General features: G+C 39.2%; 1 protein-coding gene across 7 annotated transcripts in view; it reads left to right on the forward strand.

Moving 5' to 3' along the window:
• ANO4 (anoctamin 4) overlaps window positions 1–20,643 on the forward strand; it is a 187,568-nt gene that overhangs the window by 143,502 nt on the left and 23,423 nt on the right. For all 7 annotated transcript variants that reach the window (XR_004981806.2, XR_004981807.2, XM_036400690.2 and 4 more), the window contains 5 exons: window positions 726–822; window positions 1,344–1,404; window positions 9,086–9,168; window positions 14,493–14,633; window positions 16,644–16,808. Coding sequence is in view for 5 of the 7 variants with exons in the window: in XM_036400690.2 (XP_036256583.1) it covers window positions 726–822; window positions 1,344–1,404; window positions 9,086–9,168; window positions 14,493–14,633; window positions 16,644–16,808 (547 nt within the window). In the remaining 2 variants the exon portion in view is untranslated. The remainder of the gene's footprint in view (window positions 1–725; window positions 823–1,343; window positions 1,405–9,085; window positions 9,169–14,492; window positions 14,634–16,643; window positions 16,809–20,643) is intronic.

Below are 20,643 nucleotides of genomic sequence, written 5' to 3' on the forward strand. Positions count from 1 at the left end.
AAAGAAATCGCAACTGTGGGTTATTATGAATAATTTGAGAGATCTTCCCACAAGCTGTTAATTATTTCATTTTAAGCTATTGAATGAACAGTCAAGAAAAGACTGCCTAGTTGTCATAAGGTACCTGGTATCAAACTTCCCATGTTTTATGCTCCTGAATTGGATGAGAGGAAATTCTTCTTTCCCAGTTCCAGTTGTTAATGGTGCTGGCAACTCAGAACAAAATAGGGGAAAAGCAGACTCCTCCATTACTTTTTAAGAGGCCAGCACAAGAGTGGGGAATTTTCACTCTCTATAAGGCTTTTCCCAAAGATCCACCACAGAGAGGCATTCCTCAGATGAAGAAATCCCTGGACCTTCTGCTGAGTGCTGCATCTCTAAGTTTTTGTGCACTTGAGTCACAAGAGTAACTTCGTCTGAAGTTATCCTCACCCTCCTCCTACCAAAGGTCACTCTGACTCAAGGAGAAGCTGGAAATGGTAAAGAGATACTACTAGGTTGTCCCTGGAGAACTGCACTCCGCAGCTATGACTAAACTCTGTAGTCTTAGACAGTCAGCAAATATTAATTATACACATGCCGTTATGAACATCTTGGCTTCAGTTACAGACCAGTTTTGTTCAATAAGTAACTGAATATTGGCAAAGCCTATCAATCCAGACAGATTATTGTGCAGATTGTTGTAGTAACCAAGCTATTAATTTTTGTCTTTTCTATTTTTCCAGTAAAGAAGTCTGCCAAGCTACAGATATCATAATGTGCCCTATATGTGATAAATACTGCCCCTTCATGAGGTTGTCAGACAGCTGCATATATGCCAAGGTACGTTCTAGGCTATGCAAATAGAGATACTTCCTGGTAAAAGCATGAATTTTGCCTTTTGCATTTGTCTTTAGTGAGCCTGGGTAGATGAAATCTTGAAGGGACAGATCAAGTTCAGCCAACATTAACACTGTCTTTAACCAATGTTTAATTTGGGTTGTAAAATATTTGAATGCAATCTGCACTTTGAAATTCAGCAGTGTCAGAGGTCGTGTCCTAGAGCTATGTGTTACTGTGTCCTTGACATCAGCCTTTATCTTCTCATCCATCCTCTCTGTGTGGCTCCATAAAATTAATGCTTTGGGTCTGAAATGATGCTCACATCTGGTGTTGGCAGGGGTCAGTCCCAGCCCAGGCTGGCAAATAGTCCTGTCAATTCACAGGTGGATTTCACATGTCAAGGGAAGGGTCCTCAGGATTGTCAGGCCAGCTAAACTCATGATCACATTCATTTTAGTTAGGAAAATAAAAAATAAAGGCCTATTATCACAAATTTATCACATTATTAATATATCTCTCAGGTAACCCACCTCTTTGACAATGGAGCTACTGTCTTTTTTGCTGTTTTCATGGCAGTGTGGGGTAAGTTTTCATTTTGATATTAAGTAATTGCACCATCTTTTTCTTAAAGAATATGATGCAACATAGGACTTTTTATTTTCCAGCACATTTTTATCTGACACTAAGAAAAAGAATATAGGCTAGAGACTTTTCTGTTTCTGCAAAAGGAAGACGCAATTGGTTAAATCAAGATTTTATTTGATAATAATTTTTAAATTTAAACAGAACCATGAATGCAGTTATGTAGTGTCTACATAGTACATATATGTATATATATATATATAAATTTCTTTGGGAATTTCTAACCATTTTTAAATCCATTGGTACTAAGGCCTTCTCTCTATTAGTGCTCAGGACTTCTCCTAGCTTAGGGAAGCTCAGTTTAGTGTCAGTATTAAAATGGAGTAGCATTTTTCCCCACCTTGCAGAAAGGCAGTAAAACTTAAACCATGTAAGCTGGTTGCAGTGAAAGCAAAGCTCTGATGAAATAAATAAAAGATTTCATTGAATGGCAAATTGATCGAGTGTGGTCTAACTGTTGCCATGGAGGCTGAATTTTGCTCATAGAAATGTTCTATTTTTGACTCAACTATTTTTCCTACTATGTCATGTAGGCAGAATTGAAGGCAAGAGGAACCAGTAATTTCTGGCAGCACAAAAAATTATTTTAAATAATCCCTGAACATGCCCAGCCTCTTAGCTGCTACCAAGCCATTGTGAGAGAAGGTTAACAACTGTAGAAAATGGCTCAAGAAGGGGACTCAAAACCAGCATCCAAGTCCTTGAGCTACCCAGATTGAGTCATTGTTCTCCTGTTCTTACTCACACATCTCCAACTGCTTTGGAAAGGTGTCCAAGTAATTATAATCGATTTTAAACTGCAAATCTCTTTACTGAACCACAAGAAATATCCAGGAGGCACCATTTGAGCCACCAGAGCAACATAGATTAGCTTACCTGTCTATCTCAGTTCCTTCCTCCAATCAAGCCTATTTATGCCATTTCATGTAATACTAAAAATATTCAAATATTACAAATCACACTTAAGAAAAATCCACAGATCATGCAGTCTTTATGTTTCTGCTTGATATTTCATCTTTGTTTCAGAGCTACACAGAGCTAAGGATCACCAAAAATTTCTAAGCCTTAAAGATTTCCCTTAGATACTTACTCAGCTTTTCCAAACTCTTTCTCCAAGTAGAGAGTTTCCAACACAATATACAGGCAGGGAAATCTCTAGGTAGGAAAATTGATGGGTTAACATTGCTGAACATCTCTGGCAGTGTTCTTAACTGCTGGTGAGCATTTCTTCAGAGTGCAGATTTTGCACCAGTGTTTTTGTTTCTCCTTAACAATAACTGTTTTCAGAAAACAGCTGTACTCACAGCATGGTTTCTGTGTCTTAGCAGTGCCCAGATCCAGGGCTGAAGGAAAAGCAGCTCTAGGTAAGGGGAGTCCCTCACAGAGGTCACCATGCCCAGTTCTGCCTTGTGGTCACTGCCTTTGAGACGCCTGAGAAGGCTGAACATGCCTGCTACAAAATGTTGTAGGCCCTCTCCTCTCCCTTTCCTCTCTCCAGTCAACAGGAACCACATCTCTCTCTGGTTAGCCTCTCCTTCCTCCCCTTCCTTCAGCATCACTGTCAGACCCCCAGACCCAATTCCCTCCAGGAATCTCCACACCAGCCTGCCAAGACTGAGCAATGCACTGCCCACCCATGCATCTACAGCACCAAAGTCCACAGTGAGATGAAAAAAAAAATACAATAGAAGCTGCCCCCAGATGATTTGGCTATTGGAGAAGAGACTCTAGGAGAGCAGCTGGGGTGAGAGCTTTCCCCAGCACTTCTGTTGGCTTACACTGTGCTTGGGAGCTGACTGGCAAGAGGGAGGGAGGGCAGCACCAGCAGGAGCTGTGAGTGTAGGGTATGGCTTGGGGAATGGGGCAGTCCTCTGGCTCCACACAAACCACACTTCCTTAAAGAAGAGTTTGCAGAGAAAACAGTGAGATTGTGGAGATATTGTCCATGCAGATAGGGCTGAAGCAACATTCAAATAAGGGAAGTCACACTTTCCAGGGATTTTCTGCTCCTGTATTTAGGAGCTAGCTTACTGCCTGTGTTAAATGGGATTTCAGTCTGCAGTAGGCCTACTGGCAGCTGCAGGCATTGCCATCATGGCAGTAAATCATAGAGGAAGAGAAGAACCAATGATAGCAGTTTGATTGTGGAAATGTTTTTTCTGTCAGCATGAAACAACTGGCAAGCTCAGAAAATATTGGCTGTGAAAAGTTCAGCCTTCCAGATGATCCAGTTTGACAGACACTGACATATTAAATAATTATGGCACTGTTTTCATAAAAAGAGAATGAAAGTAAAAAGAAAAGGCAGCTAGAACCGTGTTACCTCTTTAGCCAGAGTTTAGATGCTGTTTTATTTTCTAAAGTATTTTCTTCACCATCTTTACATCCATTAGTAAGCTCCCATGTTGAGAGAGAAGCCTCAGCCATTTGCTTGGGAGTTTCAAAACCAGCTGTGGCCATTGGTCTTTCCATGAAGAGGTGATCTGTTTGGTGCTTTCATCCTTTTGCTCTAAAGACATCTTTAGTTGATGAATTAAGTTATCTGCTCCCATTTTAAATATAAATAAAATATATCTCCAAGCGATGAACAAACTTCTGTGGCCAGGCTACAGAGAGGAATTACTGTGACAAATGCTGGCAGGGGGTGCTTGATTTGTGGAGCAGCAATGAGCCTGACTGTAGGGCTCTGAAGCTTGGGGACCCATCTTTCATAATGCTCCATTGTGGCATTAGTGAGACCCATCAAAGAAAGGTTGGAATTGTTAAGTGTACCAGGGGACACTGGAATAGAAGTACACTTCTCTTTAAAAAATACATTGACCCTTCACCTCACTTATTTAATTTCTGCCTGGTGTAAGCAAAGTAAAAGTAATTAATAAAATAAAAAAAAAAAAAGCATGATACTTACTAAAGTATACCTGACAGCCATATGACTTAAGGAAACTTTCATTTTTAACTGATTTATCAAAGGACAAAAAGACTCCCTTCAGTGCACTTAGGGAATTCATTATCAGTTTGTATAATTTTTTCTGTATTGAAGGTTCTGTTGAAAGGAAATACTCTTTCAAATAGATTGAAGCTATAAATCTTTGTTGTTTATAGGGAAAAAGTGAGTCCCTGTAATCGCTAACATTTTTTAATTTTTTTTTCATTGGTGAACAGATTGCCATTGATGCTCACTGAGATGCGATCATCTCAGAAGCTGGAAAATATTTTTTTCTTGATGACATTTTCCAGATGTTCAAAGCTTTCAAAAATAGGGAAGCAATATCATGGTTTGTGTTTCTGTACTAGGGAGAAACACTTCCACTTTGTTCTTTATGTATGGATTGAGAAATGTTTGGCTTTATGATAAAGTAGGTCCCATATCTAGGAAAAGTTCCTCTCTTTTTACTGCCTAAATTAGATTTTTACCAAAGACAGAAAATGAGAGAAAGATGTTAATTCAAAAAAATGTTGACAATTTAAGTGAAGGAAAAAGTAATTCTCATTAAAAAAAATCTAGGTAAATTTGACACTCAGTTGACTCCAGCATGTTTCAGGAAAGCCAGATGGAATTGTAGATTTTGATTTTCCAATTGAGGTACTGGGGAAACCTATTGCAAAGCTGTTACTGCCTAGATGTTTCCAGAAACTCTAGAGCAAAATTCTGTAACTGTTCAAAAGGAAAGTCCAGCAATTTATCATTTCTAAATCCATGCTGAAGGCAGAGTAGGCTGGTGGTAGTTTCTCTCTCTGTGCACATCTTTGGGGAGCTAAGGGATGGAAGATAAATGCTTTTTGAAATTTTTTCCTGTGTAGCATGTTTCCTTTGATAAAAGAAGTAGCTTTAGAACACTCACTGAAAGGCAAAATTGGGAGGGCAAAAAGAGGACTGGCATGAAGAATTTAACACTTTTTTCAAGCAATAACAAAAGCCAACATAAAACAAATTTTCTGTATGTATCTGTTAGTCTAATAAAAGATATTACTTTCCTACAAATCTTGCCTCTAGCATAAAACGTTGACATTAATCTGCTCTCCAAGGAGATAGAATTTAAGGGTGTTCTTCAGCAGGACTCCCAGTATATAGAATATATTCTAAGAGTCAGGATGGATATATTAAATGGTGCTCTGAAATACAATAGAGAGAGGATTTCTGAGAGAAGGTCAGGGTAAAGCTATTTCCTACAAGAGGCCATTTGCATTACGAGATAAGATCACAACTTGTTACAAAAGCATCTGAGGAAATGATGTTAAGACAGCTGCTTGTACAAGTGGATATTGAGGACCCAGCTGCAAGGTGGAGTTCTGAAGTAGGACAAATGTAGTATAGGAAAAGCTAGTAAAAGATCTGGGAGCTAAGGCCAATAAGAAATGCAAAATTCCAAGCAGGAATTATTGAGAAAACTCAGGATCTGGTTCATACAAATGGGAAAATACAACTGTGTCCTACTGAATGTCAAAGTCAGAAAAGAATGCCAAAGTTTGTATAGGGTATTTATAGTTAAAATTACAATTAGAGAATAAGCAGAGAAATTTGAAAATGCAGTTCTTTTAGAAGACCTCAGTAGCACAGTGAATCAATCAAAGATAGTTATTTATAGCACATTTTAAAATATCTAGCAAGGGAAAGCTGCATCCTGACCTGAATAGAGAGAGAAAAGTGTAACACAGTGAAAGCTAAAACAGCACTGTACAGAGCATCATATTTGCTACTTAACGATTAGAAAATAACTTTCTAAAGAAGCTTCAAGAACTTCACATACTTACTCTGACAGGTGCTAAATGTGCTAAATACAATATGCATAAATTCCTCACTCCAGGTGTGGGAAAAACAAGAAAGAAAAGAAGTATTGTTCAACAAAGGTGTATCTGAGACGTTCAGGGCTGGGACTCAAACACCTACTGGAGTTCTGCTACCAGCAGCTTTCTGGAATGGAAACAAAGTGGCAGAAATCAATCAGGCTTTTTCCTCCTAGGTTTCCAAGCAGCGCAGGACTACTTGTTTAGCCTGAACAAAATAATTCAATATGAGTTGACAGGAGAGAAGCAGTTCTACCAGGAAAAAAATCAAGGAATGAACCATGTTTGTGGTTCAGTAGCAGGGGAACCTCATTAGTACTTACTGGTTTTGCTGATCACAACCAATTATACTGCAGCTATTACAAACATTTATAGAAGCATTAGGCTCATGACTCTCTATTTGACTAAAATCAAAGTGCTTGTGACTTGGTGTAACATAATTCCAGCTTGCAGAACAATAATTACGTGATATATGAAAATGCCCTCAAACCAAATATCTGCTTCCTTACACATGCTTTTGATACCTTACCTTGTCTGCTTGTACTCTTTATTTCCTAAGCACACTTTCACTGCACTAGCTAGTACAATAAAACATAATTCTTCCTGTCTAAAAATTAACTTTTGCCAAACTGACGCCAGTACTTAGTATCAGGTCCGATTTTCATCAATATGCTGCAGTAGGGCAAACAGCCCATTAAGGAGACACTTTTATGACTGGATGTGAATTATATTGTCAGATGATTGTGACACTGTTACAGCTGATACTGTGCTAGCTCATGAACAAAGAGGTTTATGTTCTCTGGGTATCAATCTGCTGCTTCTCAGTGAGCAATAAAGGGCAGGCTTCCTCTCCACAGTGGGAGAAGAAGCCTGTCCATTGATTTGTGTTAACTTTAGGTAGTTTCTACATCCTTTACATAAAATAAATGTTTAACACTGCTGTAACTTTAAGCAGGCTAAGTATTAATCTTTGGATTATATTATGCTATTACTGTTTCCTTGATTTTTTTTTCCATCACAAAATGAAAGCACAATTGTCATATCAAAGTGGGAATTTCCTCAAAAATCCTTTACATTCGACTGGTCTGTCAGTGCTCTGGGAAAGCCAATACCTTTGTGTCTGATCACTCTGCCAATGTCCTGTTACTCTCCACTGAGCTGCCCACTGGGTCAGAGGATGGTTCCACTGACTTGTTAAGGGACACACACCAACAGCAGAAGAAAGACCCCCTCCCAGGTCTTCACATTTTAATTCAAGTATTGCCCACTGCTGACAACTGCCAGAGCCCTTGAAGGACTCACACCAACAGTTTAGGGGACAACACTCTTTATTAATATACACACTGTGAGTGGAAAATTGTGACAGGTTAAAATTCAAAGACAGTGACAATGACAGTAGCTGACTGCAAAAATGAATTCAAAGCAATACCCAGACAAGCTCTAATCACCAATCAAACCTAGCTTAAGATGATCATTCAGTGAGCATAGAATACAATTATTACCCAATAGACATTCCTTAGGAGGAGGAGAGAGGTTCAGCCCATCCCCTGATCCCAGAAGATATGATGGAGTCTTCTCTAACTTTTCCCTATTCTTAACTTACTTTTATACTATTTGTTTACATTTAGATGAAGCTTGAGTGGCTCTAGTGATACATACCTTTGCTATTGATAGGTGTAAAATTCTCTCATTTCTCTCTTAAAGATATAGTCAATGAAATATAAAGTGTATGCCCAGTGAGGGGAGGTTGTACCCTGAAGGTGGGTAACTTTGGGATGGAGGTCTGTGTTAATATTACACTTAGGTTTTAATGAACCCAGTTCATCCAGGGACAATGATTTCACCACAGTTTCTGGCTCAGCAGCAAGACACCTTCTCCTATCTCCCCTGGCTGAGGGGTGCTGTGCTGTTTATTGTCTGCACAGTACCATCAGGTTCCCCTCCCTGCAGGGATTACTTCAGAGCCTGACCTCTGTGTCTCCATTCTGCTCCACCCTCCATTCCATTCCCCTTAACATGTGCTAAATTTCCAGATTGGGTATATGGGGAGTCATGGTGGAATGGGTTTCGGACATGCCACCCACATTCCATCCAGGCAGCAGCAATTCTATTTTACCCTATAATTTCTGTACTGTTCTAACTTCTGTTCAGAATGTGAATACAGCCTCCCAGCTTTCTCTAATTTTACTCCCAGTCATCTTCCCATAGCAGTCATGTGCATGTTACTCCATCTTGAACTCCATCAATAAGGGCTGTAGTACACAATGTTTAATTATCAGACATAAACACCACACTGCTCATACGAACTCACATACTGTAAAAAAAAGGGGTTGAATTAAAAAGGTGTAAACCAGAAGTTCCCATTTCCCCAGTAGTACTCTGCACATTTTCAAATGCACTGGACTGTGCTTCCTCTGGGTTCTGGTTTCTGTGTCATGTAAATGGTCTTCAAAGAAAGAAAGTTACTCCATTATGTGCAATGGCCCCAAGAAACCTCTAGCTTCATCAGAAATCTGCTTTATCGAGCAGTGATGACTCACAGGAATGGTTTTATTCTTTGAGAGCACTCCCTTGGTTGGTTAGAAATTAAACATTCCCATTTAGCACTAAATGAAATCTCTAAAGCCTCAATCATACTTGAAGCAAGCAAACTAATCCTTAGAAAGCAATGCTTTTTGAAAGCAGTTTTGATCATCAGCATGATTTGCTGTTCAAAGGAACCCATTTATGCAAATAAATTAAAATAATGTTGCAGCTTCATTCAACAGTTCTGTGATAGTCATTAACATTTTCTTACTTAAAAACAATTTTGCATCTTTTTCCCTACTTGCTCTAGCCACTGTTTTTCTGGAGTTTTGGAAAAGAAGGCGAGCAGTAATTGCTTATGATTGGGACTTGATAGACTGGGAAGAAGAAGAGGTTTGTATAAAAACATGTAATCCTTAACCTTTAATACAAAATTATTTGGTTGAAAATGTATGGTTTTATTTTGCATTTATTTTCAGTTCATTCTTTAAATCTTTATAAACTATGAAGTAAGGATTTTTCTCCTCAGATGTTTCCTCTGGAATGTAAAGAAACTTTCTCCAGGCCAAACTGTCCTCTTTTTTCACACTTTTGTCAATCTAAATTAATTTGAGAGATTTCAGGGAAGAAATGCACTATGGGAGAAGTGCATTTTTATTTTGAAAGGTGGAAATTATTGACAGCCCAGTGTACCGTGAATTTTGGCAAATGAGCTTTTATCTATACTTTTAGTTTGTCACTGAGAGTATTGATGGAAGGAAAGCCTTTGAAGCTTGCACCAGCTTCTGAACCTTCAGATGCTGGTTATCTCATAGAGAGAGAGAGAGAGAGAGAGAGAAAGAGAGAGAGGACTTAATTCATTCTGTGTTGGTACAGGAAATCCACTTAGGGAAGGCGCTAAACTTCAGAAAATAACCTTAATCTTTTCCTCTCTAGTGGTCACCAGAAAGAAAGCACATGCTCTTGGGACTGAGAACTCAGGTCTAAATAGAACTAGAAGGTTTTATTTTGCAGGATAAAAGCAAGATTCAGTGTATGTTGAAGAAAAAGTGCTACTCCAGTGGGATTTGGACATATAGGTGTCTATAAATCTGCTCTCCTTACTCTACAGAAGCTCTTGGAGTGATGGCAAGAGGCTGCTGTAGTGGTCTCAGTGAAGTTGAACCTCTACATTGCTGCTTTGGTGGAAGATTTTCTTTTTTATCAATCTTGCCAGCACAGAATCAGACTTCTGAGTTATGGGATTTTTGTGTGTATGAGGCAAAGTAGCTCAATGAGGCCATGAAATGGTGGAATTGCTGGTAGGATTTTCTTTTAAATGCTTAATTACTAAGAAAATAACCCAAGAACGTAACATGAAATAACTTACACATCTGGAAATTGATTTCTCTGTAACAACAGGAACTTTGTTATCTGTGCACATATGCAATCAGTTCTGGGCGACACCCCAGGACTCTCTTCCTAGTTATAGGAAATACTTTAATATTGATTCAACTCTTCTGAGATTAGCAAGCTGCTCTTGCCAAGGCTGGCAAGTCGCTGAGACAGTCCTGCCTCAGGCTCACACAGTGGTCAGGATTGGCTTGCAGGGATCATGTCTTTTCATGACTAGTTGCAAAAAAAGCCACTGCTGCTGATGCTGACAGCTAAGAAAAAGCTTTACCAAATTGCAATTTCCGAGTCACAATTATAGTTTCCTCTGTGTCCCTGGAATGAGAAGGAGCATTTAAACAAACAAAATAGAAAAGTAAGTACAGTATGAGACCCTCTCTATGTTTTTTTCCCAGGAAGCCTGGTCTTGCAGATGTTTGTAATTTGGGATCTTATATATCTTCATCTTTCACCATTTAACCTACCTGGATTTGGGATTATGCTGATGTATAAAGCCATCCACCTGAATCTCCTATGATCAGTTCATTTACAAATATTGAATTTCCTGGCAAGGTTGTCCTTAAGTGACACTTGGTTTGGGTTTTTTTGATAAGATACATTTCTATTCCCCTGGCAGATTATTTCAGTTTGGCCTGCAGGATGATATTTGCATGTTGGTAATTTTCAGAGGATACTTGCTCCCTGTTGATGTCAGCTGGTCTTTTATTCTCACACCAGAGTTCTTCCAATAAGCTGTGTCAACAAGACCTCTGTCAGGAGCAGTGGTGATTGTTCCTGCTCCAGAGCTATTCAGTGCACCTCCTTTCAGTTCTAGAGGGAATCTTATAAGTCTCTACAGCAGGAAGAAGAAGTTTTCTCAGAAGCAGTGTGCCAGATTGTACCTTTCTCAAATTAGAGGATAAAGATGCCCATAGGAACTCAGCAGGCTGCTTCTCAACAATTTGTGTGTCCAGTAATTAGAACATCAGTATCTCATTGGCATTTGAGGCATCAGTTCCTCCTTTGTTCAGCATGCAGTGGCATTCAAAGAGTAGCAGCTGATTGCCTCCCAGAGGTATCTTTGTGAAGATGCTACAGCCCCCAGTGCCCAAACCTATGGCACAGCTAAGCATGTGCCAGCTTCGGGGTCAGCCCAATGGGCACTGCCTCCTCTGCTTGAGTATCTAAAGCTGTAGTTTTCCATTGGAGCTGCACTCTCCCCTGAGAAAAACACAGTTAGGAAGCAGGTGCTCCAGAGGAAAGTGTGGGGAAAAAATGTGGAGGCCATTTCCCTGCTCTGTGGTTCAAAGCTTCTTCACTTTGCCATTGTCTTCACCTGCAAACTACAGGCTTTGCTTGGAGACTTACTTCTGGGGATGCTATACTTGTACTGGTGATCAAGATTCAAATTTTCAATCTACAAATTCTTTTTCTGGGCTATAGAGGACAATATGCTTGGACTAGGAAGGATGGGACTATTTCAATAATTTACTTGTTGAGGGATTAGAAAATTCTTGGCGAAAAAAGGAGGTAGTTCACAAAGAAATTTAGAGTAGCTCTTCTAGAGCACAAATACATGGTCTAAGGCAATTCACATTACTCCATATAATGTGTAATGTGAATACACACATATAGGGTTTCTCTTATGAAATAGGGTTTTCTTATGAAAAATTTGGAATTATCCATGTGTGAGAAATGGAAAGGAAGGAGAACAGTCTGTTTTATGTAGATTGGAAAAGATTCATCTTGTGGAGTTTCATTGGGAAGTTGTATGTCAGTGAGACACCAATGAGAATTTTTACTCCAGAAGGTGAAATTTTTTCTCCTAAAGTGCTACTTTCTAATAAAATCACTGCTAATTAAATTTCCTCTCTGCTTTCCATTCAGTTATCACTAAAAAAAATCAGCTGATGGCTTTTATTAGTTATTTCAAAGACATCGGTTAAAGAGTTCTAATTACCATTTTAAATCTCAAGCTATTGATAATGAAGATTGTTATTTTATGAACAATATGTGTCTAGCCTTTGCTTGCTTTAACTTTCATTGTCAAATTGAAAAATAAAGGTTTTCTTACGAAGGCATATTTATTATTTCCTAGCAATAATATACTGAAAAAACAGAATTTATAAGGCTTCCTATCTCTTTGTTATCACCTTCATGTTCTAAATGAAGAGACAAATAAAGGAAACAATGAAGACAATGGAAAGGAGAATTGCACTTATTCAGATATGCAGTCTTGTGAATTCCTCACCACTTTAGATTCTCATCCAAGAAAGGTATACAGCAACCCCTGCAATGTTGAGGCCTCTCAGTCTGGGGATTTGAGCTGAGAGTCTCCTGCCTCTTTTAACCCTACATATCTGGATTTCCTGCTCTTGAAAGCCAGGTGCAAAGTGGGAGACATGGAGAGCAATGGCATCTTGGGTGGGCATGCCACAAGAAACAAACTGCATGCAGTTCCTGGCACTCCCAGATGAAATCTGGCTTCTGTTGCTATTTGTAGCATATTTTTTCTGTTTCTTCAGTGTCACTTTCTTTGTATCATTAACCTCAGCCAGACATAGTACTGTTTACTTGCCCAAGCATTGCTGAGTATCATTAAACAGGTACAAAATGTCATGCCAGATTTCCAATTTTTTTTTGAGAATGTCTAAAAATAGCATTTGCATTACTTGCATCACTTGCATCAGCTGGAGATTTTAGGACATGTGGATATGATAAGAACTTCCCTATATTGCAGATTGTAAAAGATAATCAAGCCTTGGCTCAGAGAGGGGTGCAGAGAAGTAAAGGTTTCTTGCCTATGACAAGCCAGCTGGCAGAGCCCTTGCGCAATCTACAGGGTAAAATTCTCAGGAGCCCTGCTTCACAGCTATCACACTCCGTCCTTTTTCATGCCCCTGAGCACACAGGAATGCTCCTTACATTGTTCCTTCTGCCAGACTATGGTCTGCTCAGCTTCCTTCAGCCCTGATGTGGCAGGAACAGCTTGAGCAAAGTAGAATAAGAACAAGGTATTACTCTGCCTCCACAGAAACATGCTTAGCCTTTTTGTATAGCTGAGGTAAGGCTGGTTCCCTCAAGCACATAATTAGTTACAGAGGCATTGCAGCTAGCATACATGCCTCTTCATTTTTTTTTATAACTTGTTACCAGGTTGCTGCATGAATTTGGAAATTAACTGTGTTGAGAAAGCTCTTCAAAACTTGGAAGGAGGAGAATGAGACATGACTTCTTCCCCCCTTCGTCTTCAGGGAATTTTTAAAAAAGGATGTAGGATTTTAAGATATCTCACCTTTATTCACATTCTGAGGACTTGTGTGAGCAGTTACCATTCACCTATTTCAGTGCAGTCATTTAAGGGCATTTCCAACTTCAGTCAGTCAGAGTTCAGTTACATGCAGCTGAAGGGCTGGAAGTGACAGAAATGTGTAAGCTGGTTCTTGTCTGCTCCCTTGTAGTCAGCTGTACCACAGAGCAGCTCTCCAGTATACAGTAGAGTACTACAAACACTGCTCTAATATCTGCCAGCATTTGTGAGAGCCCATCCACCCAGCCTGGTGCTTTATCTCACCTCTGACAGTGTCCTGGATGCCAGACTGGAACAAGGTGACACAGCACACGTGGCTCTTGGTGATGTTAGGGCAGAGGGGTAGCACTACTGCAGGTGTCACCTGCACCAGGGGTGATCCTGTCTTCTGGCAATGCTGCAAACAGATGTAACCAAATCTCTCCCCAAGTAATCCCCAGGTTTCATTTCACAAGAGGGTTTTTGCTTTGACGTATCTGCTGCTGAAAGATGTTCCTGCTAATAATATTGTCCAAGTTAAGAAGTAATTGAGCAGCATTAGATGGCATGGATCCTTCTTCAAATGCTGAGAAGTTTTGTTGGTAGTGGAAGCGTAACCAAATGCCTAGCAATCAGCAATTAGGCTTGGGAAAAGGAGATTTGGTTGTTAGGGTTTATTTTTGTTCTTCTTTTTGTTTTTTCTTAGTTGTAAATTTCCAGTATCAATAGGATAATGTCAGACTGAAAAATTTTGTGGTATCAATCTTAAAACGATTTGTCTTGCAGCCACATAGTTTTGAAAGAGCATTATTTAGAGGAATAGCTAATTGGGGATTTTACTAAATACTTTCAATACTTACTTTTATGGGTACAGTGATTTATTCTAGTTCTCATGAAGGAGACCTGATTTCCCAGCTCAGCTTTTATAGTAGCTGTGCCAGCTGCTGAATTCAAAGACGTAATTCCCCAGAACAGTGATCTGATAAAAGATCTGAAGTTTCCTACAGAGTTTTTTCTAGATGTGCTGTATGTGAACATTATCTGTCTGCTCTTTTAGGAGGAAATACGTCCTCAGTTTGAAGCCAAATACTCCAAGAAAGAACGAATGAACCCCATATCTGGGAAGCCAGAGCCTTATCAAGCATTTGCAGATAAATGCAGCAGACTCATCGTTTCTGCATCTGGAATATTTTTTATGGTTTGACAACATTTATTTATTTAAAAGTACAAAATATCATTATCTCTGCTAGTAGAGTAGGTAAATATTGGATATGACTGCTTGAAAGTGGAATGAGCTCTATGCATGTTGAAAATCTACATAGCAAATTACTTGAGTTCTGTCAAGTCTTACACTGGTTCACTCTTCACTAAGTCTCACAGATAGCTAACCCCTTCCTTCAAGGCTGCACCTGTGACACTGTATGTAGTGACACAAGCCAGAATAGTGACACTATCACATTCAGGCACCAACTTGAGTTGGCTGAACTAGCTCGCTGGTAACTTTGCCTGTGTAGGCAGTGCAGAGTGATGGGGAAAGCATAGGAGAAGCAGTTTTTCTTTGTAAACTTCCCAGAGAACATAAATAGGATGCCTAGAGTGCTTAATGATGTTAATAAAATCTAGTTTCTCAGTGTGTTGAGGACATGAGGAAAGAGTTCATATTCCTAGTGCAGCTGAAATGGAGAAACCAATGTTCCTTGACTAAAATGATGCATTTATCCCTTTAGTTATGCAAAACTAAAAGGAGCAGCAAAATCTCTCCTAATAGAGAGCTGCATGCACTTCTGCAGAAACACCCCCATCCCCTAATTTCAGTGAAGCAGATGTGGGCTGTTATTCACATGACAACAGGAGTGGTAGTGCTGCTCTTGAAAGCACAGTGCTGGTCTGGAATCAACAGACTGTTGCGGAATTTACTGGGGCTTTTCCAGGAGACAAGACAATGATAGATGTGTACAGCCTCAGGAGCTGTGGAGAGCCAGGTAAGTGAGCAACAGGGCAGAGGACAGTAGGAAATTGATGGCTCTAAAATTGTCCAAAACTATCTAGGTCAAGAAAGGCAAGAGCATTATTGAGATGAACTGTGCTCTGGTACGTCAGGTGGATGGACACCTTGACTCAGCCCTTGAGGACACATACTCAGGACTGCAGTCTCTGCTCAGAATTGATACTACAACTCCCATATTTTGTGTATTTTCCCCATGTTTTTTTTCTTGAAGGGTGGCAGTAATTTACCTTATGCAAACTCAATCATTAATCTTCTTAGACTAGTGATAGATCTTACTCAAAGTTCCAGAGAGAGTAGCCTTGCATTAAATTGCGTGTACCACAAAATATTGTCCCCATAACAGCCCTTAAAACAGGACAAAAATTATTTTCACTGAAGTTATTTTTACTGTTGGCATAGCATGGGCTTCCAGCAAGTTAGAGAATCTACACTTTTTTAACCATTTAGATAAGATCTTTTTTTTTATTACACCTATAACAGGAGATATACACTTACCAAACTTCAAGTTAGAGCAGTTCTCAAAATTACTCAGCACAGACTCTCACAGTGTAGTAAATAATACAGCTCAACTGTTGCATGAGGAGCATTAAGTCATTAAGCAGCAGCTGTGGCTTTCTCATTCTAATTGTCACATTTGCTGAAAGTGTCATCAGAGAGGAAATCACAAAAGCAATCAAACTGGTTACCTTCTCTAGATAGAAACTTCCCAAAACTGTAGGAAGAAACAGCTAGCTAGGCTGGCTTGGCAGGGCTGTTTTTGAGGCAGTGCTTACAAATGGAGACATTTGTGTGAAGAGTGAAGTCCATCAGTTCACAAAATCCATCCCAAGTATGATACCATCAAGCTGCAAAGGCAGCTTGAGACTAACCCCTACACATCATGTGCAGATAAGGAAAATTTCTAATTCCCAGAGCTGGCAATACTGTTTCCCGCATTAACACTAAGGGCAAGGAAGATTTTCAAGAAAATGCTTGAAACTAAAAGTTATTTTAATATTTTTGGTGATATTTTTTGTTATGAGAAATAACAAGAACTTAACAAGAAGAAAAATTATCATGTTGACACCTTCCTCTGGAATCAAAAAGAATACACTTTTAAAGTCTTTAATTTAATTTAATTTTAAGAGTTTCAGGGACAAAGTAACTCCTGTTGCACTGGAAGTTTTCAGGTTCTTCTCTCTGATTTTTTCCTTCCCTTAGATCTGTGTGGTGATTGCTGCTGTTTTTGGCATTGTTATTTACCGCGTTGTGACTGTCAGCACTTTTGCTGCCTTTAAGTGGGCTTTAATCAGGAATAACTCTCAGGTTGCAACTACAGGGACTGCAGTGTGCATCAACTTTTGCATCATCATGCTACTGAATGTGGTGAGTAAAATTAACATATCCAAAGTTATACCTAAGCCACCAGAGCAGTAGATGTTCTCAGTCAGCAGACAACCAAATGCTTTCATTTCTTTTTTTCAGCAGGAGTGGAGTGTCATGCTGAGCCAGACATGGAATTATTGTTTATGGACATCATTTACTATTTATATAAAGTGCAATTCCAACCCCAAAATATTATGCAAAGTATGTTTGAATATTCTGAAAATATTTTAGGGAGATGATCATACCCTTGCTTTATCCTCTGCCACTTCTTTCCCTTTTACATATATGCAGTTTTCAGTCCACTTCATTAATACCCTTCTTTTTAATTATGTTTTGATGGGTTTTTTTAATATAGTGACAAAGCTAATTCATATTTACACTAATTTCAGTAATTCTAATTTCAGCTGTCATGGTGGTTTTCCAGTGAGGATATGCATATGCAGACCTGTGACTGTGTTCACAGGGGTTCTTGGATGAGGGAAGAGATGAGAATGTTGACTCCATGTTTCAGAAGGCTTGATTTATTATTTTATTATATATATTACATTAAAACTATACTAAAAGAATAGAAAAAAAGGTTTCATCAGAAGGCTAGCTAAGAATAGAAAGGAATGATAACAAAGGCTTGTGGGTCGGGCTCTGTGTCCAAGCCAGCTGGGCTGTGATTGGCCATTAATTACAAACAACCACGAGACCAATCACAGATCCACTTGTTGCATTGCACAGCAGCAGATAACCATTGTTTACATTTTGTTCCTGAGGCCTCTCAGCTTCTCAGGAGGAAAAATCCTAAGGAAAGGATTTTTCATGAAAAGACGTCTGCAACACAGACCCAATGTCCATAAGCAGAACTCTCTTGAGCTGAAAGCTCCAGAAGGCTTGAGCAGACGTGATTTGTTCCAGAGCTGTCCATGGCCTTTGCCAGCGTGCACCAGAGACATGGCCTGGCTGCACTGCAGTGGGGCTGGCTGATGGCAGCTATTGTTGTGGGCTGGTTTGGAACCAGACTTGGGACAAAGACAAAAATGGAATTTCCATGTGGCAACAGTCCCAGTAAGAGAGTAGAGCATAGATTAGATGGGGAATGAGTTCCCTCCTTCCACTGAGATGCTGATACTCCTGTATGCTGTTCTGATAGCAATGTGTCTGCTCTTTGTTGCTCTTGGCAAGATGTGTATGGCCTTCCACTATCAGGTTTTGTCAACTGACATTATAGAAATGCCTTTTAGGGGAAGGAGGGTTCAGCCTACAAACCAGACAGGGCACTGGAGCCAGAGTGTATCTCTGCCTACTCAACAGCAAGCATCCTCTGCAAACAGCTTGTTAGGCTTCACTCCAGAAGATACGCTGATTTACTTCCTAGGGAAAAGATGAGATGTTATTTCAGGTCTGCTCATTTCCAAGGCTGGCTTAGAGACTTCTTTCTTCTCTATGCAATATCCAAGCATTTACATAATCTAAAAATTCTTTTTGATGGGTCCTTTTTTATATGGCAGGAAATTCCAAGAGTGTTTGCTGCAGGACTTTGCTTCTTTCTTTGAAGAAGGAAGAAGGCAAGACTGGATTAGTGACTAAAACAGTCTATCCAGAACTGTTGTTTTTCCTATGTTTTCCCTTAGGTGGGACTGTAGGCTGAGAAAGGACAGAAAGGAGGAAGCTGATTTTCTGTCTGAGATTGTACTGAGGGCTCTCTTCTTTTATGTCATTTTTATTTTATTGGGTTTTGTCTCTAGCTTTGGGTGATTTTCTTTACATAGAGCACACAATAAGCATAAAAGAAAAAAATTGAAAACTATATATATATATATCTATGCCAGTGCAACATCTATTTTCAAGCTCTCGGTGTAAGTCATTGTATATGCAGTGAAGCAGCAACAAAGAAATGCTGCAGAAATGAAATTTCTTCATTCCCAAAGAGTTTAACAGCTCTGAGATTTTTCTTTTAAATAATGGAAGATTGCTTGAAGGTGCCTTTTGAGAAACTTTGTTTTATTTCTTAAAATTATCAAATAAGTGGAGCACTGCAAAGATGGATTTCTCTAGCCTCATACGCATCACCATTCAACAAACACCACAACCTTGGATGTGGATATAGCTCATGGAAGAAAAAGATCCACAAATATGAAACTGCAGGAGTTTTTCAAAGGAAGGTTTTAGGAGCATAATCCCTTGCTTCCCATGATGGATTAATGTAGTTTACTGAAGGGCAATCGTGGGATTTCTTCTGGGAGAAGAAAAATCCCCGGAAGCAATTCAGGTAGTAGAATCCTGCATGAACTGTGATTCAAGAAAAGCGCCAGAAGAGCAAGAAAAGATACAGTAATAAAACCAGAACAGGCCAAGATGTGCATAGCAGTAGAGAATTCACTGCTAGAAGACTTGAAAACCAGCAGTGATTTTGATACAAGTTGACAGCCTAAGCCTCTCAAAGCATCAGGGGAAAGGTCCAGACCACAAGTAAATTCCAGACCAGACGTTCTGAGCACACAACAAAACAAAATGACCCTCGAGCATAATGTCTCTCAGATAATCTTGCAGCCTGACCTGGAAACAATCAGTAGCTTTACCTAGGCTATGTAAAACTGTTAATTCCAGTAATATTGCCCATGGAAAATATGAACAGAGAACAGAATATGATCCCAAACAGGGTCCCTTGAGGGTAGTAGTGATAAACGACAGTAGCAGACAATTAGATCCAATCATTGTTAGCAGAATCTCTAACACAGTCTTACTGTTCCAAATGGAATAGCAACAAATTGAAATTTTAATAAACCCTTCTGTAGAGCAGTGAACATTTGTAAAAAAACCACACTCCCTGCTGGGATCAGGATATAAATGACCCAGACATTTAGCACGTTTACAGTTGCCCTTAAGAGATGCTTTTTAAACCCAGAAGAAACTACCTTTGTCATTACTTGAAACAAAACCATTTACTCCAAAGGCAGTGGAAAACTATTCTAAGCATGAAGTGGTTGTTAACATGGATGAGAGATTTCAGGATGACTTCAGCTCTTAAGCAGGCAGTTTGGCCTGTAAACAATACATAACTCAATTTAAGCAAGAGATTCTAGGAATAACTGCAAATAAAAAGAAACTTTGCTGATAATGCACTGTAGGAGTAAGTAAATACTTGAGCTTGAAATATGAGAGGCTTTGTATTCCTGCAGGCATCAGTGAGAGTTAAGGACATTTAGCAATTTGTAGGAATAGGCTCCAGACTCATTTAAAGCAAATGGAAATAATTGAATTCATTTACTCTAATACTGATGGTGTTGGTGATGTAGTTAATAGGTTCAAAACTCCTTTGCAAATACTGATTGTGAAAACCCTCCAAGTTAGTTTTGTAATCTTAACAAAGTTTGGAGTCTCCTGGAGAGTTTGAGAGCATGGTACCTGAAAGTGCAGAAAGTACCACTTAGGATTTAGAAAAATGACACTGGCTCAGAGTAAGAAATGTGTCTGGTGGTGGGGATTACTAAAGATTTTCTCTGAAGTAAACCTATCCCCCCAGTGTTTTTCCTCTCAGCACCAAAGTGCCAAGCAAAATCAAAAAGCCCCAAATAAACAACATATCCAACATACCATAGCATGCTCTTCTAGAGCGATTTTTGCCTTGTGAGGTGAATGTTCCATAAGTAACTAAAACAAAAATCTCAGTCATGCTGTTGTTTCTTCTTTTCTTTTTGGAAAAGTTCTCTCACCCTTTTTCACTCTGTATATAAAATAGGAACAATGACAGCATTTCTTCTCCATATATTATGGATAAGCATTAGATATAAAAACTCTACTCTTCCTTGTTTGATTATATCATTGTTGTAATATTATGTAGTTTTAT

This window comes from Molothrus ater, chromosome 5 (assembly GCF_012460135.2).
Source record: "Molothrus ater isolate BHLD 08-10-18 breed brown headed cowbird chromosome 5, BPBGC_Mater_1.1, whole genome shotgun sequence".
Classification (NCBI taxonomy): Eukaryota; Metazoa; Chordata; class Aves; order Passeriformes; family Icteridae; genus Molothrus; species Molothrus ater.